At 39.3% G+C, this 27,274-nt stretch overlaps 1 protein-coding gene across 1 annotated transcript; it reads right to left on the reverse strand.

The window, feature by feature from the left end:
- Window positions 1–2,050: 2,050 nt before the first annotated feature.
- On the reverse strand, window positions 2,051–26,743 carry PPP2CA (protein phosphatase 2 catalytic subunit alpha). Its single transcript, XM_045489026.1, has 7 exons — window positions 26,303–26,743; window positions 10,977–11,186; window positions 6,310–6,483; window positions 5,438–5,527; window positions 4,759–4,920; window positions 3,572–3,690; window positions 2,051–2,805 (listed from the first exon to the last, which is right to left on the reverse strand). The coding sequence occupies exons 1-7, from the start codon at window positions 26,402–26,404 to the stop codon at window positions 2,733–2,735; spliced, it is 930 nt and encodes a 309-aa protein (XP_045344982.1). The 5' UTR covers window positions 26,405–26,743; the 3' UTR covers window positions 2,051–2,732.
- Window positions 26,744–27,274: the final 531 nt, after the last annotated feature.

Consider the following 27,274-nt stretch of genomic DNA (forward strand, 5'->3'; position numbering starts at 1 on the left):
GTGGGCACCAAGGCTGAGAACCACAGAAATAACCATCCTTATCCTACTCATCTAAAGCTAAGTCTTTCCGAAAAATAATTTAACTATTCTTCCGTTTAAAACATATCTACTGCAACCAAGAAAAGGAAAAAAGTCATGTGTGTTTGCTTAGAATATTCAACCTAAGATATGAGCATACCATTTTATCATTCATTTTACCCTTAAAAGTTCCAAAGCAAACCCCTGTAAGTTCTCTGTTTAGAATACTCAAAATACATATTTTTAGTTGACAAGTCTTTAAGGAAAAAAAAAAAGTTTTTTAAAAAGTTTATTATAAAAATTCTTTTAATCTGTTACTAACTGACAAATCAGCAACAGCAATTACTTATTATTGTTAAAAGAAATTACTATACTTACCAATGCATTTTTTTAATTCATTTCATAGGTAGGTTACTAACACTTCCCAGTTAAGATGGTTAAACTCCAGTCTTTCTGTACAACTAGAAAATTAGTTGAAATTCTGGTAATCATTCTAAACCCAAGCCATTCTGGCCACGAGCCCTTTTCTGCTAACCACAAGAATTAGAGAATTTGTACACCTGAATGATAGTACCACAGGTCAATTAGAAGATATGCATTCCTTCAAAGCCAATTCTGTTACCACAGTACCTGAAAACCAGCTGCCTGGTATCTAAATTACTTGGACACTGGGTTAAAACTATGGCACACAATAAATTATTTGTTCAAAGAGAAAGGGCATAAAGCGACAAAGCAAAAAAAAAAAAAAAAAAAAAAGATACATGTATTTCTTGTGAAAGCATGAAAAGAATAAAATGGAATGCAGACATAGAAAAACAGGGCTTTTTGCTTTGGACCATCAATTCCACAAGCCACCAAAAATACTGTCAATTACATCAGAGGACAGATAAAAAAGAAACTAGACCATTTTTAAAACAGAATGTGTGTGGGGTGCCTGGGTGGCTCAATCAGTTGAGCATCTGACTTCAGCTTAGGTTACGATCTCACGGTTCAGGAGTTCCGAGCCCCACATTGGGATCTGTGCTGACAGCTCAGAGCCTGGAGCCTACTTTGGATTCAGTGTCTCCTTCTCTCTCTGTCCCTCCCCACTTGCACTCTGTCTCTCTCTCAAAAATAAATAAACAAAAAATAAAAAAATAAATAAAATAAAACAACAGAATGTGTGAGTATTTTCCTCACATCTTGGATATGAGAAAACTTCCTTGTCAGTTCCAAGTTCAACACAATACAAAGCAAAGGAACTTTTATTACTACATTCACACAAGTAATGATCAAGTGCCCTGAAGTTTACCCTCATAGCTTTAGATGACCAAATAGTAGTTTCCACAGAAGAACTGTTTTAACTTCCTAATCTTATTCAAAGGATAAAAGGGTGGGGGAAAACTCATTAAGTGCTTAGCACTGCCACTTCATTTCAAATGCCATTTTAGTCCTTGGGTGAATGCACATAACACTAAACCAAGATCTAGCAACAGTTTTCTATTTGGTTTAACTAGTTTCACTTAAAGAGCTAAATACAGGATAATGCTTTAACAGCTTTTTTATCTGAGACAAAATTAACTCTAAGATCACATGACAAGCAATGTACAAAATCTGTCAATCATTTTAGAGTCCATCTAACATACATAGCAATAGGATATTTACCATCAGAAACTGCACTGACTGATAAGTAGACACATTAGTTTGTTAAGCTCCACCTGAAAACATGATGTTTTATTAAAACAAAAACCAAACAATTAAACACAGTTGGGTCTTCCTGAAGTTGCACAGATTTCCCTTCTTGCAGGCCAGTTAATATGCAGGAAGAACGCATGAAGAGCATGATGGCTATCTGACAAATTGTACTATCTGGATTACAAGTCCTGAAAATCATCTGAAGAATGTCAAGGAGTTAGCAGAGAGATTATATAGTGACCTTAGTTTTTATTTTTCTTTACCTAGAATTCTACAAATTCTAAAATTTATCAATTGATGTATCTTTTAAATAAACAGCACCAGTCTTGCCCATTGATACAATTAAAATTTGACTTTCTCAGTTCTTAGTTCACAAGTTTATTATGAAAAACACTGCAGTGCTCTTGTGCAGTAACATCGTCTTATAGGAGGGGGGGAAAACAGTTCTGTTCAAAACAACTCACCAGGTTCTGACAATAACAAAGAACGACATGAGGCTAAGATTTGAGAAGGGAAAGAAACTGAGTGCAGACAAATCATACAATTAAATTAAACGGTATCCCTGAAAATAAACAAAACGATTTCAAAACTCACAAGTAGAGGGGAGGCCTTGGTACTTATTTTAAAAATGTTCATTAAGCTCCAATGATTGTTTGCTGCTATCCTTATCTACAGTCATGCTGAGTAAAGCTATAGCTAAATGGAAGTTAAATTGTATTCACGAGGTGTTAATGTTTACATCTTATTATCTGCAGTCTCTCAGAGAAAGCAAAAGTAACTACAAATAGCGCTATGCCAGAAACTGGTTTCTTGACCAACAATGTCGCTTCAGCATGCAATGAACTGGTTCATTCTAAAGTGGTCACGGCTGTTGATGACAAGAGGCTCTGTATTTTTATATGGCACATCTTTTGGTCCGTGTGAAAACAAGTTTTTTGAATGTTAACTATTCTCTGACACTTTGGAGTTACTGTTGCTCTTCCCATTTCCATTAGGTCAATATATGGTTCATGGCAATACTGTACAAGTTTAAAATTTCATTACAGGAAGTAGTCTGGGGTACGACGAGTAACATGTGGCTCGCCTCTGCGAGGTGCTGGGTCAAACTGCAAGCTGAAAAAACAAAACATATTTGTTTATACGGCACGTTACCAATGTACCGACAATCAAAATCAAGAACATTATTCTTTCAAACTTTATAATTTTTTTCCTGTATGATTTAAGCTTGCCTTAATGGAAGAGAACCTTAATTGCAGCCTAATCATGCATTTAATAAGAGTCTTGTAGTGGCACACCTCCTCGAAGAGCTGATGCAACTTCAGATAGAATTTTTACATATCAGAGTTCCTTCTAAGATTATATGAAAGGGGGGTTCCACTGAATAAATAAAATTTAAAAAGCCCAATGTACTGTATTTGTAATCTAACCTCAGGATATATTTTATGAATTCCACATTTAAAACAAGTGTTTAAAAGTTAAAATCCTAATAATTCACACATCAGAATCTATACAGTACCAGGTTTCTGTTGATGTGTTTCAACATATCACAGGTCTGTTCAAAAGGAAACATAAAGATGCCCTGAGGGACTCAGTCAAACTCCTGACTCTTGGGTTTCAGCTCAGGTCACGATCTCATGGTTTGTGCAATCAAACTCCGCATCAAGCTCTGTGCTGACAGTGCAGAGCCTGCTTGGGAGTCTCTCTGCCCCTCCCCGCTCCATAATAAATAAACATTAAAAAAAAGGAAACAAAAATCAAATTGGAATCTGAATTTAGCATGAACCCTTCAATTCTTACACACCACCCCCCCCCCCCCATTCAAACTATACAATTTGACTCAACTGTAATGGCAGCCATCTACTCAGGTGTAAATACTTACAAAGAGTATTTTAGAGTATCATCAAGTTCCATGATTGCAGCTTGATTACCACAACGATAACAATAGTTTGGAGCACTGAAAATTGTTACTACATTCCGGTCGTGGCACCAGTTATACCCCTACAAGGAAAAGTAATAAAAACCTATTTTACTCCCTTATTTACAATTAAATATGACTCAAGAGAGAAAAAAGATCTCCCCTTCCCACAAGGCTTGAAGAATACTAATGTTTTGTTTCTGGCTAATTTAATACCATATTAATTCTTAGTCATAGGTGAAGGTCCCCACGTTGGTCACTGACCAGGTACAAAGAAAATAGGCCTCTAGGATCTCCAGCCTCATTTTGTCGAAGTCCATCTGAAGACGTGAGTTATGTTTTAAGTATTGTACACAAATATCTTTCCATATCTCTAGCAAAGTCATACTTTTATAACAACCACTTAGTATTAATCTAAATAGGCCCCTGATATTATAAGTATGCTAATCAATGTTCTATACTAAAAACTTAGCCCATTTCCCTTTTGGTTTCTTCTTTAAAATCACCTATAATTCTACCATCCAAAGGACCAGTGAACATTTTTCTATTTCATCTCAATCTCCCCTCCTTACATTTACCTGTTAAATACATGAAATAAACAGAATTGAAACCATAAAATGCTACATTCCCTCCTCTCCTGTTCCCTGAATCTTACTTTCCCACTCTAAAATCCCAAGCACTACCCAGTCATTAAAGACATCTCTGAAAGTATGTCAACTATGAAATTCACTGTGATCAAAAGCTTGAGATTTTAATTCTAGTGTGCATCTACTGAAAAGGCTCAGGCAAATTTATTGGAAGGAACACATGGAATATTCTCATCATTAGTATCACTAACTGACCTATCCCCTTCCAAAAAAAATAACAAACCCAAAATCCATCCCTAAGATTCCTAAGATCTTAAGTTTACTTAAAAAAACAAATAAGGGGGCGCCTGGGTGGCTCAGTCCATTAAGTGTCAGACTCTTGATTTCGGCTCAGGTCATGATCTCACAATTCATGAGTTCGAGCAAAGAGCCTGTTTGGGATTTCTCTCTCCCCCCTCCTCTCTCTCTGCCCGTCCCATGCTCATGCCCTCTATCAAAATAAGTAAATAAACATTTTTTACAAATACATAAAAAGCAAATCAGGTTTCAAAGAGGAGAACATACCTCCATCACCAGCTGGTGAGCTCTGGACACCAATGTGAGGCCATTGGCATGATTAAATGTTTCAGAAATGTCTTGCCCAAAGGTGTAACCAGCTCCTCGAGGAGATATACCCCAACCACCACGATCATCTGGATCTGACCACAGCAAGTCACACATTGGACCCTAAAAAGCAAGTTTTGTTTTGTTTATTGCAAGTTAAGTTTTAAACAGCCTCTTGCAAAAACGATTTGAGTAGTTCATCAGAAGCAGCACCCTACAAAGTCACATTTTTTGAGTGATATTTGCTTTAAAAAGCTTAAGGTCTGCTTTAAAGTCAAATATGTGTGTCAAGTAAGTAACAAACTATTTCCAGATGTTTTTAGAAGTATATCCTACATCAATGAGCCCCAAGAGCAACAAACCCTAACAAGTTACTAACCTACCTATAGTATGCAAATTTCAACATTAGGCAGTATAGTCCAGTAATGAAAGGAGAACTCTGAAGACAACTACCCAGATTCTAAGACCAGTCCCAAAGGCACTGTTATCTTGGCAGGCTTCTTAATATTAGCTTCTTCTGAAGAATGAGGTTGCTGTTCGTACCACATGGGGTCATTTTTAAGCATTAATGTAGAGAATACATAAAAGAAATTAAGTTACAATTAAATTTTCCCTCTCTCTACCAAATAAGAGTCAATACCTCATGAGGAACTTCTTGTAGGCGATCAAGTGCTCTGATGTGATCCAGTGTATCTATGGATGGTGACAGGCCGCCATGTAGACAGAATATCTGAAAAGAGTGGTTTATAATGTTAACCTCATATAGAAGAAAATTCACACATTCTGGATTCGGTCAGCCCACATCACTTGGTCCCACTGGGGTTTCTGTGTTCTGCCAGAACCAGGCTTGTATCTGCAGGGTCAGTCTTTCTTCCAGCCCACTCTCAACTATTGAACATACTCCCTTTCTTCCTGATAAATCATTGCTACTACAGCTAGACTCCACTTCAATCAGCAACTCCAAAGAAACATTTCTCTGACCTTACCCTCACCACAGACTATCTTCTTTGTCATAGAATTTTCTTGCAATTTCTTCTGTGCACTTCTCTACCTGGTGAGTAAATAGCTAATTACATCTTCAAGACTTGTCCAGAAACAACTTGAGAGGATGGATGGGCTATATCTTCTATTCCTGTGGTCCCAACTTAACAGTTCAGTCAAGACTTGATACAAAGAAGGTACTTTAGAAGTCTAAAAGGGATGTGAAGGTGGAAAAATGACTGGCCCTAAACATTAAGAAAGCAGAATCTTGGGGCGCCTGGGTGGCTCAGTCAGTTAAGCGGCCGACTTCGGCTCAGGTCATGATCTCACGGTCAGTGAGTTCAAGCCCCGCGTCGGGCTCTGTGCTGACAGCTCAGAGCCTGGTGCCTGTTTCAGATTCTGTGTCTCCCTGTCTCTGACCCTCCCCCTTTCATGCTCTCTCTCTGTCTCAAAAATAAACAAACATTAAAAAAAAAGAAAGCAGATTCTTGAAAATAAGCAGCAATGTAACTTTTAGTAAGACTTACATACCTGCCCATCCACCAAGGCTGTAAGAGGAAGATAGTCAAAAAGATCTGTGAAATATTTCCAAACATTTGCATTTCCGTATTTCCTTAAACACTCATCATAGAAACCATATACTTGTGTGATCTGTCTGCTCTCATGATTTCCTCGAAGAATGGTGATGCGCTCACGGTAACGAACCTAAAATGAGAAAACAAAACATATGAACACCTGGCTCTTTCAAAAACCAAATGACAGTTCAGCAAACTCTACAAGAAAATCCAGAGTTCCAATTTTGGTAGTGGTGGGGTGGACCCCATGCCCCCACACCACAGTAAAATGAAATCCCAAATCCCACATCTATAGTTATTTGACCATGGAGTATCAGCAAAGCCTATCTCAATTAAAATCAAACTCCTACGACTACCAACTTTTACACAAAACATAATCATCAGCTGTAATATTCCAATCATGAAATTTCTGTCTACAGTTAGATGACTTTTGGTAAATTTACAGTTAGACAAAAACCATCACAATCATTTTAGAACCTTTCCACCAGTCCAAAAATATCAGCCATAGGCTGTCCAACTCCTACTCCCAACCACTGACTTAACTTTGTCTTTTGAGATTTGCTTTTTGTGGAAATTTCTTTTTTTTTTTTTTTTAATTTTTTTTTTCAACGTTTATTTATTTTTGGGACAGGGAGAGACAGAGCATGAACGGGGGAGGGGCAGAGAGAGAGGGAGACACAGAATCTGAAACAGGCTCCAGGCTCTGAGCTCAGCACAGAGCCCGACGCGGGGCTTGAACTCACGGACCATGAGATCATGACCTGAGCCAAAGTCGGACGCTTAACCGACCGAGCCACCCAGGCACCCCTGTGGAAATTTCTTAAAGTGGAATAATACTTTTTTGTGTGTCTGGCCTCATACACTCATCAGAATATCTCTGAGGCTCACCTGTGTATGAATCAGTGGATTATTGTTTTTTTATTGCTGTACAGTATTCCCTTGTATGGCTATTATACCACATTTTGCTTCTTTATTTACCAATAGGATGAATACTGGGATCCAGGTTTACAGCTTTTGAGTATTATGGAAATGTTGCTATGATCATCTTCCATGAAATTTTTTGCACAAAGTTACAATCTACTTGGGGCACATGGGTGGCTTATTTGGTTGAGCACCCCACTCTTGGTTTTGGCTCAGGTCATGATCTCATGGTTCGTGGGCTCAAACCCCATGCTGGGCTCTGCACTGACAGTGCTTGGGATTCATTCTCTGGCTCTTGCTCTCAAAATAAATAAAACTTTAAAAAAAGTTATAATACACTTTCATTTCTCTTGGGTATATTCTCAGTTCACTATAATGGCTTGGTGTTATGGGTACAAGTACGCTTAATTTTTTGAGAAACTGCCAAACTATTTTTCAAAATGGTTGGTGTATGAAGGTTCTAATCTCTCCATAAACTAACACTTGATATTATCAGCATTAGTATTGATGATAGTCACTCTAATGAGTGTGATTATGACTTTAATTTACATTTCCATGATTAATGGTTTTGAACATCTTTTCATGTGCTTTTCTACTATTTATCTTCTCGGGTGAAATATCTGAGTGTTTTGTCCCTTTTCGTCTTATTGAATTAGAATACATTTTTATTATATGAACGCAATTTTTTTTTTCTTACTGATGTCTTTTGAAAAACAAAAACTCTTAATTTTGATGAAGTCCAGTTTAATAATTTCCTTTGGGGGGGGTGCGCCTGGGTGGCTCAGTCAGTTAAGTGTCCAACTTCAGCTAAGGTCATGATCTCACAGTTCGTGGGTTCGAGCCCCGCATCGGACTCTGGGCTGACCGCTCAGGGCCTGGAGCCTGCTTCTGATTCTGCGTCTCCCTCTTTCTGCCCCTCCTCGGCTCATACTCTGCCTCTGTCTCTCTCTCAAAAATAAACAAACATTGGGGCGCCTGGGTGGCGCAGTCGGTTGAGCGTCCGACTTCAGCCAGGTCACGATCTCGCGGTCCCTGAGTTCGAGCCCCGCATCGGGCTCTGGGCTGATGGCTCAGAGCCTGGAGCCTGTTTCCGATTCTGTGTCTCCCTCTCTCTCTGCCCCTCCCCCGTTCATGCTCTGTCTCTCTCTGTCCCAAAAATAAATAAACGTTGAAAAAAAAAAAAAAATTAAAAAAATAAATAAATAAAATAAACAAACATTAAAAAATTAAAAAATAATTTTTTAATGGACTATGCTTTTCTTATCCTATCTTGGAAATGACTGCCTAACCCAGGGTTATGAATATTTTATCCTATGTTTTATTCTAGAAGCATCAAAGCTTTAGCTCTTACATTTAGGTCTCTGATTTTGATTCATTTGTACGGTATGAGGTATCTAAGTCTTTTTTTTTTTTTTTTTTTTGCATATGGATAATCCAACTGTCCAAGCATCACCTGCTGAAGTTTCCTTCCCCCGACTCCACGATTTGTGTGCAATGTACAACAAATGGGCAGCTTAAACAACAGAAATTTATTTCCTCACAGTTCTGGAGGCTGGAAATCCAGATCAAAGTGTGATTAGTCTGAAGGCCTGTCTACATGGCTAACAAATGGTCATCTTCTCCACATGTCTGATCATTTTCACTTTGTATCTGTGTCCTAATGTCTTCTTCTTTTTTTTTTTTTTAAATATCCACTTTTTTTTTTTTTTTTTAATGTTTATTTATCTTTGAGACAGAGAGAGACAGAGCATGAACAGGGGAGGGTCAGAGAGAGAGGGAGACACAGAATCTGAAGCAGGCTCCGGGCTCCGAGCTGTCAGCACAGAGCCCGACACGGGGCTTGAACTCACGGACTGTGAGATCATGACCTGAGCCGAAGTCGGTCGGTCAACCGACTGCGCCACCCAGGCGCCCCTGTGTCCTAATGTCTTCTTACATGGACACTAGTCATACTGAATTAGGGCTCACCCAAATGACCTCACTTTCCTTTAATTACCTCTTTAAGGTCCTATCACCAAATACAGTCACATTCTGAGGTACTGGGGGTTAAGACTTCAACGTATGAAAGGGGCTGGGGGAAGGGCATGCAGCACAATTCAGTCCCACAACCTTCAAATATGAATTATTTTTTTAATTAATTAATTTGAGAAATAGAGAAAGCATGAGTGGGAGGAAGGCAAGAAGAGAGGGGGAGGGAAAATCCCAAGCAGGTTCCACACTATGAGTGCAGGGCCCAATGTGGGGCTCGAACTCACAACTGTGAGATCATGACCTGAGCCAAATTCGGACGCTGAACCCACTGACAGGTGCCCCGCAAATATGAATTCTTAAAGGCAGCATATTCATTCCTCCTCTGAGCACTGGGATTCATCCTGGGCTTTGCATACAGATTAGTTTGCAAGGTTGTTTTCACAGTATCTAGAGTCATCATAAATTTTTAATCCAACATTTAATCGAACTGCTTCATTTTACAGATGCGGAACATACTATCCTCCAAAAATGTTTTGTAGCACATTACATGATTCAGACTAGTAGCTACATAAACACATACATTGTATTAATTGCCTATAATTCAGCTCTTGCCAAAACTACATTTTACCACTTCCCCAATATTATAAGTTTCTGGCAGCCATTTTATCACTGTGAATGTTCTTTTTCCCCCTTATTTATTTAAATCCAAGTTAATTAACATATAGCTTTTTCAGAATTTAGCAATTCATCATTTACATATAATACCCAATGCTCATCCCAACAAGTACCCTCCTTAATGCCCATCACCCACTTAGCCCACCCTACCACCCACAGCTCTTCCAGCAACCCTTGGTTTGTTCTCTATATTTAAGTCTCTTATGGTTTGCCTCCCTCTTGGTTATCTTATTTTTCCTTCCCTTCCCCATGTTCATCTGTTAGATTCCCCATGAGTGAAATCATACGATACTTGTCTTTCTCTATTTCCCTTAGCATAAAACATTCTAGTTCCCAATGTGAATGTTCTTTAATAGAATCTCTCCTAAAAGTAAAGTCATACTTCCTAGAGGAAGACAGAAGCCTGCCATTCTAAAAGCTATCGACCATTCTACCACTGTTTTCACTTTCAGATCTTTGTATATTTCACAAAGCTACAACTGGTATAACGCAACTTGCTTTTCTAGATTGTCAAGTTTTAATGGCTGCAAACTATTCCACTGAGATAAACCTTAATTTAGATATTCACTTTTGTTGGCTTTTTAGATCTTCTTTTCTGGTATTAAAAATAATGTCACCGTTAAGGTTTTCAAGCAAATGAAGCTCTTTTCCTCTTGAATTTCTTCTTCAGTAAAAGTCCAATTATAGGATTACTGTGTCAAAAGATGTAAACATTCTGACATTTAGTATATTTTATTTCAAAAGCATCTAGAAAGATAATTATGTTACTTCTCCGCATCCCGATTAACTAAAGTTACGTTTCTATTTGACGAGCCCTCTAACATTTTTCAAATAACCTGCATAATAACCTTTTTACTTTTATTCTGTACCATCCCCTTATTCAGAATGAAGACAGACCTGTGATTTTTAAGCCCCAAACCTGAATACTTGCATTCCTAAATATGGAGTTTTATCCTAAAACTGAACATTCAAAGAAAATCACAAATTACTGAGGAAAAAAAGAACATTCAAGACTGTCTCACCCAGTACAAAATGCCAAAACAAAACAGAAATTACCTTAAGAGCTACAAGCAGAGTAACAGTTTCAACTGAGTAATATCCTCTGTCAACATAATCTCCCATAAACAAGTAGTTCGTATCTGGTGATTTGCCACCAATTCTAAACAGTTCCATAAGATCATGAAATTGCCCATGCACATCTCCACAGACGGTGACTGGACATCGAACCTCTTGCACGTTGGATTCTTTTGTCAGGATTTCTTTAGCCTACGGATGGAGAAAAAAGAAACCAATACATTTGGCATGAAACATTAACAAAGATATCAAAGATATGTTATTTACACTTAATGTAGCATAAGGGGCAGACTCCGTAGAAGATGAAAATGTGGGCACTGGTAATCCCATTAACATAAAAGGGCAAGATATGGCCAGATTCCATCTATTTGCTATCTCACTCCTGACACTTAGGGGAAAAAACATGTATCAAGATGCACAGTTCTATTCTTCTCATCACTATCAGTTTTTATGCCAAGCAGTTACTATCTAATTACATGCTAAACAGATTATTATTAGCAGCCATATAAGATTAATGAAAGTGGAACAAGACATTCAGGTACCTATTTCCTTAGCTTTAATGTCTAATTAAAATATGCCAGCACTTCAAGATTCCAGGCTATGAGGAAAAGTTTCTAATTTCCGCTTGACCTTTTTTTTTTTTTTGAAACACGAAAATTTTGCCTGTATTTTTATATTCTTTATACCAAAAGATAAACTTTTTGTTTTATAATTGTTAACTATTCAATATACGTGGTTTTTATAAAATTGTTTGGTAGTATATGCATTCCCCCATGTAATCACAAATTCAAACATTACTTTTAAGGGCAGCATAAACATTTCACTCAACAGAGATCCTATCAGTCATTCAACACACATTTATTATTAATCATTTATCATATTCCCAAAACTAAAGCGCACTGGGAGTCAATCGTTCGTTCATTTGCTCAACCATCTGAGTGATACTATGTGCCAGGCCCTGTCCTAGCCACTGGGGGCATAGTGTACAAAATAGGTCACTGGGGGCAGAGGATCACAAACAAGTAAACAAGTAACAAAGTACTGGCTGTGTTAAGTGGTGAAAAGAAAGGGAAAGAGTAAATGGTAGGTAAGTAAGACATCACAACAAACACGACAGCCTATAAAAGCACAGTGGAGCAAGAGAGGCAGACAAAATGATCAGGCCAAGTGCTAAGACATGCTAGAGTAAGCAGGAGTGTTTCAGGATCACAAACACTGGGAAAGCTAGGAAAACTGCCTGAGGTCCAAGGAATTGGCAGGAGTTAGTTATAGAAAGGGGATAGGAGTAGGAAATGGGACAAGGTCCAAAACAGACAAGATGCAATCATGTGTATCAATTCTCAGGAAAAGGCTAACAGGACTGAAGCATACCCCACAAGAGTAGACAAGAGGGAAGACAGGTAGGTGTAGGATGACCAAATTACGCTGGTTTCAGCACTCAAAGTCTAGCATCCCAAGAGATGCCTCAGTTGTGCTCAGGTAAACCATGACAGTTGGTCACCCCAGGTACAAAATGTAGAGGGGAAATAGGACATGGACTGAAGAACAAGTCTAATTAAAGTAGTATTAGAACAAAGATTCCCTGTCAGAAAACCTGATAAGTGAATTTATGATTTCAGACGTAGGGCTAGACATGTGGATATCTGAGACAGAGTAGAGCTTAAAGGCTACTAGTATTCAGCGACCAATCCATCACAAGTCTGGTCTAGTCTCCCTCCAAAACATATCGCAAATCAATCAGCTTTTATTTATGTTTTTTTTGCCACTATCCTGGTCCAAGCCACCATTACCTACCTCACCTGGATTACTGTGCTAGCCTCCATACTGAACTCCCTGCTTCCATGTTTCCTGACTCTAATCTATTTTCCAGGCAACTGTCAAAGTTAAGAGTTTAAAATGTTCACTAGATTCCTTCAATTCACCATCATGTACACAGCACCTTGTTAGAACAATGTCTGAGATGTAAAAGGCACTTAATGTGTATTTTTTTTAATGAATCAAGAACTTAAACTGGGGTACTCTTAGAGAGGTCATCTTGAGGGAAAAACAAGGATGTCTCTCAGAACAACATCAGAAATACATGCCTAGAAACTGGTACCAAGTTCTCTAAAGAATGAAGAAATAATAGGTAACAGTAGTAAGAAAAGAAAGGTGCTTGGGTATTTGGTAGAAAACAGAAACCTGAAAAACAGGGAATTCTATGCTAGAGGAAAGCAGCATCCATCCGTTTATCTGGGAAGGCTATTAGAGAAATGCACAATTTCCTGAGAAGAGCCAGGTTTCAGTTAAGCCAAGAAGGTAAAAGAAATTTATTCTGAGAATGGGTTTAAAGTATTTACCTCAGACACTCAACATTTATTGAGCATTTTCTTCTCTGTACAGCTAGCACTATGAATGGTGTTCCAGAATGTACAGTGGGAGGCTGGGTGAGGGAAGCCAACACGAGAACATGAAGGTGAGAACTGTTGCTAACTTAATTGCTCATTACATTTTGAGAGACAACCCAGAGTAACAAGGACTGGTTTTAAGGCAGTGGTATGCAACCTTAGCCACACATTAAAAATCACCTGGGGGCAGGGGGAGGGGGGCCTGGGTGGCTCAGTCGGTTAAGTGGCTGATGACTTCAGCTCAGGCCGTGATCTCACGGCTTGTGGGTTCAAGCCCCGAGTCAGGCTCTGTGCTGACAGCTTGGAGCCTGGAACCTGCTTCAGATTCTGTGTCCCCCGTCCCCCCCCCGCCCCCCACCTCTCCCACTCACACTCTCTCTCTCTCTCTCAAAAAATAAACACAATAAACAACTAACTAACTAGCTAACTAACACCTGAGGGCACCTGGGTGGCTCAGTGGATTAAGCATCCAACTCTAGATTTCAGCTTGAGGTCATGATCTCAGTTCATGAGATCAAGCCCTCATTGGACTCTGTGCTGACAGCAAGGAGCCTGCTTAGGATACACTCTCTCCCTCTCTCCTCCCTCCCCCTGGCTCACACACTCTCTCAAAATAAATAATTTAAAAAAATCACTTGAGAGGGGAGCCTGGGTGACTCAGTCTGTCCGTTAAACGTCTGACTTCAGCTCAGGTCATGATCTGGAGGTTCTTGAGTTTGAGCCCTGCTTTGGGCTCTGCGCTGACAGTTCAGAGCCTGGAGCCTGCTTCGGATTCTGTGTCTTTCTCTCTCTCTGCCCCTCCCCAACTCTCGCTCTCTCAAAAATATACAAACATTAAAAAAAAAAAATCACTTGAGAAGCTCTTTGAAAAAAATAAAATAAAAATCCAGGTGCCAAGGCTACTCCTCCTTCAATTAAGCCAGAATCTTTGTGAGTGGGATCCAAGCATCAATAATATTTTAGTCTCCCCTCCTCACTCTATTCCAGTGCTTTCTTAGGTACAACAAAGTTCAAGAACCCTTATTTTCAAGTTTTCAAACACTTGGGGAGCCTATTTCAAGACAATGACCAACCACTGACATCCAAAAATTAATCATTCATTTGATCTAACATTTTATTTAAAAAGCTTATTTTAAAGTTTATTTATTTTTGAGAGAGAGAGACAGGGCAAGAGTGGGGGAGAGGCAGAGAGAGACAGGGAGACACAGAATCTGAAGCAGGCTCCAGGTCAGGGCTCAAACTCATGAACCACGAGATCATGACCTAAGCCAAAGTCAGATGCTCAACAGAATGAGCCACCCAGTTGCCCCTAACATTTTAAAACTTAGACCACTGTGTCTCAAAGAGTGATATTTCTTAAAAAATATATAGAATCCAAATCGCTAGGGTAATTCCAATCTCCCATGATTTATTATTACTAAAAGGCAGAATTTCACTAGTTATATTCCATGAATATATCTGTTTGGGATTAATACCATGTCCAGTGTTTTTAGCACCTGGCACATGGTAAGGAAAATAGCTGCAAATGAAATGATAGGTCCTACTTCAAAAAAACTTGCAAGTTATTCAGAAGTTTTAAAAGGACAATGACATAATAAAACAGATGGTCAGAACTATACAAATCTTACAATCTGTAAGAAGTTACATTCCAAAATACATCCCTTGACACTTGCTTACCCACAAGGCTATTCCCTGTATGAAAAATAAAAAGTTGCCACTCATGACTGCCTCATGTCCTTATAACAACCTACTCAAAATTTCCATTCAAATCCTAAAATGACATTTAAACCTAAATGCTATTTGTTCCTTTTATCTCAATTTCAGCAAATCACAATCATCAACAATGTATCTTTACTTTTACTTTTAAAACTGTGAAGGTTATAGTGACAATTTTTGGAAAAAATACTTTGGAGCAGATAAAACTAAATGTTCCTTTGGGAATTTGGGAACGTTCCCTTTGGGTGACTCGGTTGAGCTTCTGAGTCTTGCTTTCGGCTCAGGTCACGACCCCAGGGTCAAAGGGACCCCAGGGTCGAGGGATCGAGCCCCCACACAGAGCACGCAGCCTGCTTAAGATTCTCTCTCCACCCCTACCTCGCGAGTGCATGCTCTAAAAATAAATAAACAAGAAAATAAAATTTAAGACCCCAAAAAGCAAAAAAACCTAAATGTCCCCTTTGACCACTCTTCACAATCTCACTCCCCTTGGGCAAAGTAACCAACAGTATCCTGATGTACATCCTTGCAAACCTTATTTACAAATTTTACATACATATTATATGCTTACAAAAACATACTCATTTTCCTTTGCATTTTTAAACTAGTAAGAGTATTGGGGCGTCTGGGTGACTCAGTCAGTTAAGCATCCGACTTTGCCTCAGGTCATGATCTCACAGTTCACCTCCTCATCTCTGCATCAGGCTCTGTGCTGACAGACCAGAGCCTGGAGTGGGCTTTGGATTCTGTTTCTCCCACTCTCTGCTCCTCCCCCATTTGCACTCTCTCAAAAATTAAATAAACATTAAAAAAAAAAAAAAAAAAGTATTATTCAGCAGCCTGCTTTTCTAACAATCTATCTTGGAGATCATAATGCATATATATTCATTTGGTTAATTTCTCATGCTGGATGTAGAGTATTCCCTGAGGGATTATAATACGGGGCGGGGGGGGGGGTGGGTAGCAGGGAGTGGGGGGAAGCAGTGCAATGTATATCCTAGTATTTGCTCCCTGGTATACATACACACTTTTCCTGAAAGATACCATGAGGTGGACCTATTAACATATTTAACGCTAGCTTCTCTTTATGTTACCAACTTATCCTCTAAAAGGGAAAGGACACTGTATTAAGTGAACTTTTAAACTTCTAAATCTGGGAAAGCCCAAACTCCTTCCTTTCCTACCAAATTTCAGACTAGAACAATTATAATTAAATCCTGCAGAAAAGAGTATTATGTATCAGATGCCATCAAGCCAACTATTAAGTATATTTTAACAATAAAAATTCAAGCTTACAAAGAATTTTAGTTTGTTTGTTGTTTTTTTTTTAACCTCAACTCACCTCTAAGATGATAACTACACCAAAATACACTATCACCAGAACAATAAAGGTTGCAGTGGTTCTCACTGAGGATTATTTTGCAGTCAGGAAAAACTAATCACAGAAAAAAAAAAAGAGAAGTTGTGCTATCACATGGAGTCAGGCCTTTCTACCTTCAGAAGCACCTAACCAAACCCCTCTATGGATCACCTAATGAGACCTCTAATGAGTCACCTTTAGAACCTGCAGGCCTTCACCATCAATTTTTCTTTGCTTTTTTTTCTTTTTAACCAACCATCAGTTTCTAAGGTAGCTATACAACTTCAACTCTCTAGCCTATACTCAAAGTAAATGGGAGAACCAGATTTACAAAGCAACTTAATTAACATTAGAGATATTTATACATTTAATAACTATCTTTTCACTTTCTGATATTGATTCCTATAATTTAAAGCCTCATATCACCTGAATTAGACCCAGAAACAAAAGCAAAAGACACACCCCCCCCAAACTTTTTTTGCTTCCCTAAAACACTTTTCCAAAGCTTCAAGAGGCTCAGCTAATAAACAACTGAAAGAAAATTAAAGTTTTTAAAAATAGTTTAATTAGCATCATACTGATTTTTTAATTTATTGGAACCCTACTGAATTTCAGTCAAATGGCAAAGACTGAAATCAGTGAATTTAAGGAAAAAAGATGTGATCTTAAATTTCCTAGAATGGGGCGCGTGGGTGGCTCAGTCGATTAAAGCGTCAGACTCTTGATTTTGGCTCAGGTCATAATCTCCTGGTCCATGTTAACAGCGCTGAGCCTGCTGTGAAACCCCAGAGAAGGGGATTCTCTCTCCTCCTCTCTCTGCCTCTCCCCCATTTGAGCGGGCCTACTTTCTCTCTCAAAATAAATAAACCTTAAAAAAAACAAAAATAAACAAAACCTTCCTAGAACAAGATTAAAACTAGAATAGGGTAATCCAGTAATAAGAACTTAACCGTGAAAAGTTAAAATGTTCTACTGTCCTAAATTAAAAGAATTTGGAGATCCACTTGAAGAAAAGAAATCTTTAGGAGCATTAATTCATTATCAATGTCCTCTCTGTATTCTGAGTTCAGATTCAGAAACCTTAAAAGTTTATTTTTCAAATTACTGTAAAAACAATCTGGTTTCTTGGCATATGGGCTATTCCTAACCACCATAATAACATGAAATTACAAAAAAAAAAAAAAAAAAAAAAAAACCCAAAATTTTAAAATAAGAAATACTTAAAAAAAAATATTTATTATTGTGAGAGAGAGCGAGCATCAAGTGTGCAAGTGGGGGAGGAAGAAAAGAGAGAGAATCCTGAGCAGGCTCTGCAATGCCAGCACAGAGCCTGAAGCGAAGCTTGATTCCACAAACCACAAGACCATGACCTGAGCTGAAATCATGAGTTGGACATTCAAGTGACTAAACTACCCAGGTGCCCCAAAGCAAATTTAAATTAGACTCCACAAATCATTCAAGTCAAGATATTTCAAGGAAGACAAGTAAAAAGAAAAAAGAAAAACAGGAACCAACAATGATTCGCCAACCATTTATATATTAATTTCCTTAAGGGCACACAATAGCAGTATAATTTCTATTTAACATGTACTGTCGAAAAAGTCATGGACTATATTAATTCATTTTTCTTATTAAACCAAGCAAACATTTAAACATGTAGAATGATTGCAACTATGTAAAAATTCTTTATACGAGAAGACTTGAGAACATTAAAATGTGAATAGATTGTGGCAGTCTTAATCCTACCACACCAAAAACTACTCACAAACAGACTTCATGCTTCAAATTGGCTAACATCTCAATTTGTGTACTAAAGTTCATATTCATGGGGCGCCTGGGTGGCTCAGTGGGTTGAGCGTCTGACTTTGGCTCGGGTCATCATCTCACAGTCCGGGAGTTCAAGCCCCACGTCAGGCTCTGTCCGGACAGCTCAGAGCCTGGAGCCTGCTTCAGATTCTGTGTCTCCCTCACTCTCTGCCCTGCCCTGCTCACACTCTGCCTCTTTCTCTCTCAAAAATAAAATAAAAACATTAAAAAAAATTTTTAAGTTCATATTCATGAACCCAATGTCCTATAGCATTATAGCAATCACTTTAAACTGCTGTATAATATCTTCCCAAACAGATCTATACATGTATTGTTTATTTAATTTACTTTCAGGAAATTTTCAATTATGGAACTACAGAGTTAAATATACGAACACTTTTTGTTACGTATGTACTATATAAAGCTCAATTATGCCCAACTTGTATACAATAATAAATGGAAGAATGCACCTATTCCCATCTACTTAAAATATACCAGTTATTTTTCTCTTATACAGACTGTCCACACAAATTCTCTGAATATCGATTGAGAGCTAGATAATGCTCTTAGATATTTTTCTATTAAAAATCTGATTATTAATTCAAATGTTCACTGGAACTCTACTTCACATAAATTAAACATTCAATACTTTAATCATAATTGAGTATTTCTTCTACTAATATAGCCATAAAGGCATAAGAGAAGCAAAGCTGAAAAGAATGCAGTAATTAATTTTTGAATTTTACTTTTTAGTTTCAGAATTAAAAACATTTGAAGGTTTATTTTTTTTAAATGTTTATTTATTTTGAGAAAGAGTGGGGGAGGGGGCAGAGGGAGAGGGAGAGAATCTCAAGTAGGCTCTGTGCCCAGCACAGGGAGCTCAACGCAGGGCTCGATTTTACAACAGTGCAATCATGACCTGAGCCAGTATCAAGAGTGGATGTTTTGAGAGCCTGGGTGGCTCAGTTAAGCATCTGACTTCGGTTCAGGTCACGCTCTCACAGTTTGTGAGTTCAAGCCCTGCATTTGGCTTTGTGCAGATAGCTCAGAGCCCCGAGCCTCCTTGGGATTCTGCATCTCCCTCTCTCTCTGCCCCTCCCTCACATGTGTGCGCATGCTCTCTCTCTCAAAAATAAACAAACATTAATAGAGTCAGACTCTTAACTGAGAGCCACCCAGGCACCCCCATTTGAAGACTTTTTAAAAAAGTAAATTCGCAAGAAAAAATAAATTTCTTCAATACTCTAAGAGAATTTTATTTTGTTTCATACTGCTTTTATGAAAGATAAATGGAAGGTTTCCCGGATTTTCATAACTGCAAAAAAAAAATTAAGGTTCATGACAAACTAGTATATATGGACAGATTTTTATTTTCGTGTGATACATAATATAGGACATACCAGTAGCTGTGGAAGCAAATAAATTTTGAGTTAATTATCATAATCTTTCTTCATATTATTTGCCTTTTCTTTAATTATTCCGAAGAGATGCCTCTAGTTTATGAAACATTTTGGTCTTCTGTATGATTATACTGTATACACACTATCAGTGTGATTATACTAGAAAAGTACTATACCCCTCCATGTAATGTTCTAGGAACCAGTAGTTACTATTTGGTTAGTGTCTAACCAGAAGAAAAAGGTCAGGGATTAGGGAAAATTCTAAAATTATATTAAAAGAAAATACTACATAGGCTGATGTTTTTCCATCTCTGTCAAATAATCATCTGTATCTGTGAAGAGAATGAATGTCCATATTCTTCAATGACCACTGAAGAATATGGACATTCATTTTCTTCAGAGACCCTATGTTTCCCATGCAACACACTGGCCCAGGTCTTTACTAACCAACCTACACATATGCACGAATTAAACATTCCCAATCATGCCTGCAAAGGGGAAAAAATATATACAACCTACTAAACAGAGAAATGTTGGTATATATGTAGTTGTTTAAAAATTCTCACCACAACACTCCATATGGACAATATTCAGCCACTCTGGGCTCTTTCATCTGTACCAGGTGACTTGGCCTAAATGGTCTTTAAGGTTCCTTCTATCACTAAAATTTTACTAAAGCAATTCTTAAGCCTTTTCATTAAGTCAGAGCCACCCAACAGAAACAGGTAGTGGGGAAATACTCTCAGCTGACAAACAATGGGTGGCAAAGAAATAAAATTCACTTGATCACTATTAACACGTTCTAAAACCTTTCCTATCTATAGAATTTACTACAAACTCAACCTCCTGACTAACATGAAACTGTACTATTAGAGCAATGAACTAACATCCCTAAAATAATGCTATTTAGACACAGCTAAACAGTGAAAATGAATAACACACATAATGGAGGCTTAATAAATTTTGACTGAATTCCAAAACCAAACATACACCGTCACATAGCATCACTGACATGTGACAGTCTTGTGAATTACACTTACTATACATCTCTAGTTAAGTAAATGAAATGTTTCCCAGGAGCACTCTAGAAAGAGATTCTCAGTCTTCTTTCAGCCCCCTCAACATCAGCCATACTCCCATCTGTAGTAACTAAATGACTAAAGCAGAGGTAAGGACATGGGAGTACCAGAGTGACTGGCCAACTGGTCATGTACACTTTAGAAAATAATTCAGATTCATTTTTATTTGAGTGTTCCCACGAGTGAGGGAGGGGGGCAGCAGAGCAGGAGCCTGCTGAGGAGCTTGATCCCAAGAACCTGGGATCATGACCTGAGCCAAAATTAAGAGTTGGATGCTCAACCAACTGAGCCACCCAGGCACCCTGAAAATACCCAGATTCAGATACACACATTTCTGTCACTGCCTTGTTCATCCATTCTAAATGCTACACCAATATGTAAGGAGGCAATAGTAACTTTGTAACATTAAGAAATTAATCAGTTAATTCCAGATTGCTCTTTACAATTCTTTCAGAACCAATCCCCCATTTACTGGCAGCCAGACCTCTCTCTACTTGAGCCTCCTCTACCACCTCTGCTCCAGAAGGTGAAAGAAAAGGTATTTAAAACAACAAAAACAAAATCTTTCCCCTTAATAGTTCTAGTCCAATTCATAGCTCACTTGTGTAGGAGAGTGCAGGTTTAAGGTTTTTCAGGCAAAGATGGTAATGAGAAATAAGTAAAGAAAAAAAGAAACGAGAGATGGGTCAAAAAAGTAAAACAAGGGATTCTCTGTCACACTTAACTTTTCCTCCCTTCTCAGTACCTTTAAAAAAGACCCTCCCCCTACCATTACCTCAATCCAAACCTAATGTCTCCTGGCTTTCCTTGTACATCTCCTCCAAACTAAACAAATACTCCACAAATAACTGACAAATGACTTACACCACCACCAGCAATATCTGCTGCCATACAAAGTGGGGGAGGGGGTGGTGGAGAGACACCTGACCCATGTTACAATTATTACATACACTCCTCCAGTGCCTATCATGCTTTCTACAGCATGGGTTTCACCTGCCAATATTTGCAGAGAGAATTCTTGGCTCTGACAGAGAAAATAAAAGGGGAGTCAGGGGACTTGTGTGTCTGAATAGTAGGACTGTTCACCTTTTCAATGTTTCCTCAGTAAGTCAACCCAAAACCAAGTGCATTACTGCTTCATGCCTGGGAGATCACGAAACACACAAAAGGCACAAATAGGTCTGACTGTGGAAGCTACGATAAAAAGGGATTTTACAAGCTGTAGTGATTTTACAAGTGTAGTGTACAATATAAAGGTCACTTATGCTTTCCTGGAATATTTTAGATTTCACCTTCTAGATCATGATTTGCACTGAGGATACACAGAAAATGAGCTGGCATTTTCTTCTCACTAACGATATGTGAGGTGAAAATGCAGTTAGCCACATCCAAAATTGAAGAATTATTACTGTTTCTTCCTCCAGGACAAAGTGAGACAGCAGTGTGTGACATGAATAGGAAGCCTTTGAGCAATTAGAATAAAAATGTTTTATTTTACAGAGCTGCTGATTCTACAATACAATTTGACCCCAATTCACCTCCATCTTTCATTAATAACACTCCCTAAGAAAAGAGAGGGGAGGAAGGCTGTGAAGCAAGACTAGAACATTGGGCACAGAATCCATAAGCCTATGCAATCCCACTTTAGCCCCTGAAGTCACTGTACCTTTCTGAGTCTCTGGTTTCTATCTATAACTGAAGATAATAAATGTCTCATAAACTTAAGAGAACTGTTTATGTGAAAATATGATGAAAATAATATTCTGCATCATGCTTTCCCCCCATGTGTTTCCGATATTCAAATTACTTTTATGGAAATGAGCCAAACAACCTTTTAAATTAAGCACACATACAGACTGATAAAAATGTATCAGCCACTTCATATAGAAATTTAACCTTGATCAAATATCTTGCAGCTCATCCAGTTTAGAAGGGTTTGCTTTTTCCCATACTCATGTAACAAATGTGAAGACTTAATGACTGCATTTTATTTATAGTGTTTGCAGAGCAATGGAAAATAGCATACCTAGGTAAAGAACTCCTTTGGGGAAAGAGGGGGAAAAAAAAAACTGGCTATCAAACAAAATTCTCCACAAGTTTGGTAAGACCTGACAACACAAAGCCAAAAATCATACCTAAATTAAACCACTGCTGAAGCCACATAATAAAAGAGTGTTTACTGTAGTTAATGCAAAAGCAAGTTGATACTATTTACTTCTTCCAATCTGTAAATGGAAACATACCAGTCCAGTCATACAAATGTAGTAATGTTACTGACTATAGAAATGTACTTAAGACAACACTGCATTCGCTCACCACAAATTTTTCAGCAATCAACTAAAATTATGATTCCCAAAATGACAAAGTATAATTCACACAATCATCTTGGTTTTGATATAAGCCTTGATCACATTTTGGGGGGAAAAAACCTTAACTAGTCAATTGCATAAGAACCATATTCACCTTTGTCTAATTAATACACACCTGGATTCTCTGCATTTTGAACATCCACTGTTAATTGCTGATGGGATACTACAATAATGGTCTCTGAATTTTTTAATCACCATAACCTCTAATGGTATACTTCTATCTTTACCATTTAAATATTTCATTCAGATCAGGCATGCTCAGGAAGATGGAAGACTTTTAAATTATTTTTCCTTCTTATAATGAAAGAAATGATCAACTACTACCAAGTACCTGTCTCCAACAAGAATTTTTTCTTTAAAAGGAAATAAAAAACTATTGTACTAATGTAAACATGTTTCCCTTAAGATTTTCAAAATATGTAGCTTTCACTATATGTGCTTTGGCTAGTCAATTAATAGTGAAAAGAGAACTTTTGTGTTAACTTTTCTAGTACAAAAAATCATTTTGAGTCATGCATCCTAACTCACTTCATATGCCTAAATAGCTGCCTTTAAGTTAATTTAGTTTGCAAAATTAATATACTTCCAAAAGTTGAAATATTTACAAGTTAAAAAGAGTATTAAGACTGTATAATATTCCCCCTCAAAGGATCCATTTTTTGGAAACTTAACTTCAAACATTATTTCCATCTTTTTGACTCTAAGAACAAATACCTGGCCACACTAGATAACCAGTGGGGATCTAAGTATAAATTGTTTAATCTCACTATATCTTAATTTTACAAAATTGTGGACAAGAATCAACATTTACCAAATTATCAAGCTTTTGATAACCAACCTTAGCCCCCAGTATTATCTCCTATGGTCTCTAACACAAACCCACTACTTCCCTGGTTCATCTACTACTGTTTTCCAACTAGATTTAGGCTCCCCGAGAATAAGCATGATTATACTTCATTGCTTTTCACTTCTTTCATAAAAGTTCGCAATCTTGAGGGGCGCCTGGGTGGCGCAGTCGGTTAAGCGTCCGACTTCAGCCAGGTCACGATCTCGCGGTCCGGGAGTTCGAGCCCCGCGTCAGGCTCTGGGCTGATGGCTCAGAGCCTGGAGCCTGTTTCCGATTCTGTGTCTCCCTCTCTCTCTGCCCCTCCCCCGTTCATGCTCTGTCTCTCTCTGTCCCAAAAATAAATAAACGTTGAAAAAAAAATTAATAAAAAAAAGTTAGCAATCTTGAATAGTCATTAGATATTTAATATTTAAACACAATGTATGCATCTAAATTGGATTATATAATTTCATAGTAGAAGGGTCCCTGGAACATCTGTTTTTAAGTCTTTAGTTTACAGACAGGAAAATGTGGCCTAAGTGGTTGTCCCAAGGTCAGTCACAATTACTCTGTGGCAGAAAGAGGACTAGTGTCCAGGTCTAACTTGAAGTCCAGGGGTCTTTCAATTACATCATTACCTCTCTTTCAATGTTTTCTACACAAATGACTAGTCATCTAGCCAACTGCTGACTCAATGTCTTTATATGAAGTACTGATCTTTAAAAATCATTAAAATCATCACTTACAGCACTTAGAAATTAAGACCCGACAATATACAATAAGTTTCAGAAGCCTATTTCTAAATCCTTACTACATATACCATTCTCATTTGATGAAAGAAAATTAAGGGTAAAATAGGAACAAAAGACTCAATACATTGCTAACAGTAAAATTGAGCTCCAATAGGTAATGTGCCACCTCATCAACTAGTAGGAGAGTTGTTCAGGCTTAGGATAAATAAATCTGAATTTGACTCATTTAAATTGCACTTATTTACAGCATTTCTGAAAAAGCCTACTTTAGAAGCAAATACATCAAACTCGTGAACCCAATTTTCCCATCAAAACCACAAACGAGTCAGCATAATTGCTCTCTAATAACTCTCTACACTAACACAAAATGTGAATATGGTATTCTGCAATTCTGTACTAAAATGAAATGCTGCAAAGTTAATTTTGACAAGAAGAGTGAAACTATTTATAGGAGAGATAAGCATTTTCTATACATTAGAAAGCTGACTTCTAAGACTTCAAAAACACGACACAGCCAATAGTTAAATAGACTACCTGTTTCCCCAACCCCTAGGGAAAACCAAAACGGAATTAGGTAATTTAAAATCGACTTACTAAAGCAACTACAGCATTCCATTTACAACATCTGAAAAATATTTAAACGCTAAGCACAATGTATGGGACACAATAAAAGCTCAGTGTACAGCTATCGTTATTATTACTACCATTACTTAAACCCATAAAAATATCAACAAGTTTTCAAACAAAGAGCTGGGATACAAAATTTGCTGCTTTAAATTTACGCTGTTCATTTTAAAAATAGATGGCAAAATGCCGAGTACGTTCAGTTTACAGAAGGGTTTCAGTTACCCAATTTGAGTCAGCATATAAATCATAGATTAAATTGACACTTGATTTGCAATCCGAAAGCTCCTTATGTAGTATGACTCACCAAATTCTCCATTTGTTCCAACTATGAAAAATAAGTTGTACTCCTCTCTCCATCTACCACCACGACCTTCGCAGAAATTAGGTTAGAGGTATATTTAAAAATTTTTATAACACACATTTTTAAGTCTCTGTCAAAGATTGCTCAATGAGTTTAACACAAACCACCGAGAAGAGTACTAAAGCTGTGTGACCTTTAGACAGGTCTTGGTATGTAACCTACGAGCCTGCCTTTGGAGGATCCTCTGGACAGCTCTGGACCGAAGAGTTAGGCCCGAGTACAAGCAAAAAGCCTCTGACCCACCTCACAGTAGAGTCACACACCTCCTTCCCAGACCTTAGAACCCAAGTCCTCTTACATCCATCTCAAAACCGTGCCCGACCCTAACACACAGGGTCTCTGCTCCCCCAGCCACATTTCCCGGCACCGAAGCTGGAGGCTCAGAAGCCCTGGAGTCGGGTGAAAGGCGCCATTTTAGGCGGCGGTGGCGGCGACAACCAATCCCTGCGCAGGAGGCAGGGGGCGCCGGGTCGCCCGGGAGCCGCCGCCGGGCCGCGCCGGGCGCCGGTCTGGGAGGCTCGGGGGCCCGGGCCGACGGCCTCCGCCATGTTGCACTCTCCCCACAGCCGCCTACTTCTCGGTGGGCTCGGCCCGCGGCGGCTCCTGCAACCGGAGAGAAGCTCACCTTCTCGCAGAGGCTCTTGACCTGGGACTCGGACAGCTGCTTGCACTCATTGAGCTGCTCGATCCACTGGTCCAGCTCCTTGGTGAACACCTTCTCGTCCATGATGCCACCCGCCCGAACCGGCTGCCGCTCCGCGCTACTCCCGCGCCGCCGCCCGCACACGGGCCACACGCACACGCCGCCGCCGGTTCCCGGGGTACTTGTGTGGCTACTGGCGGCTGCTCGGCGCTAGCGCGAACCCGCGAGTTCTCCCTGAAGTATCCGGCCGCCGGCCGCTGTCCTCCTCCGCTCGATCTAGTCCTGGAGCTCGGCTCTCTGTAATGGCGGCCACCGGCGTGGTGACATCACGCGCGGCGTCAGGAGGCGGCGGGGTGCGGCGGGGTAGAAGGGCCGGGACAAGAGCTGCGCAACTGCAGAGCCAACCCCGGTCCGCCGCCAGGCCGGGGGGGGGGGGGGGGGGGTGCGGGGAGGGGGGGCGGCAACCAGGGGCCACGGCGCAGGCGCAACGTAGCCGGCTGGTAACTGAGGCACCTTCGCTTTTAGGGCGTGGTGGTCCAGAAGGGAGGGGGGGCGGGGAAGAGAGGACCGAGTCCGAACAAGCGCGATGCCTGCAGCAGGAAACTGGGCTAATTCCAGAGCACAGAGTCCTGCGCGGCGCGGGCGCCTGTTTAGCGCAGGCGCAGTCTGGGGCTTGGGAGGTTGAGGCGAACCTGCTAGTCCGAGCTTTTTCTCTAAGGTGAGCAGTTCTGCGCTTCGCCCCGCGTTTGTACTCAGGTTACAGAAACTAGAATTGTGACCTCACGGTGCGCTGGAATTGTATGGGATTCCTAAGTCTTTGAGGGCGGGAACGGGTGCCAAGTGGTAGCCTCTTTGGAGTGGCCACCTCCGCCTCTGGGCGCGGCAGGCACCTTGTAATTAGGTCACTCGTGGGCGGAGGAGGGTGTGTCTGCCCTGGGAGCGCGGCGCAGTGCA

The sequence above is a fragment of the Leopardus geoffroyi genome, chromosome A1, assembly GCF_018350155.1.
Source record: "Leopardus geoffroyi isolate Oge1 chromosome A1, O.geoffroyi_Oge1_pat1.0, whole genome shotgun sequence".
Taxonomy (NCBI): Eukaryota; Metazoa; Chordata; class Mammalia; order Carnivora; family Felidae; genus Leopardus; species Leopardus geoffroyi.

What these genes read in the sequence shown, in the direction of transcription:
- PPP2CA (XM_045489026.1), bottom strand. Translation starts at nt 26,404, where the DNA reads ATGGACGAGAAGGTGTTCACCAAGGAGCTGGACCAGTGGATCGAGCAG. An exon ending in TCAAGAGCCTCTGCGAGAAG is followed by an intron (nt 11,187 to 26,302) that starts GTGAGCTTCTCT and finishes CTCCATCCGTAG; the next exon opens with GCTAAAGAAATCCTGACAAA. An exon ending in GATACTCTAAAATACTCTTT is followed by an intron (nt 2,806 to 3,571) that starts GTAAGTATTTAC and finishes TTGTTTTTTCAG; the next exon opens with CTTGCAGTTTGACCCAGCAC.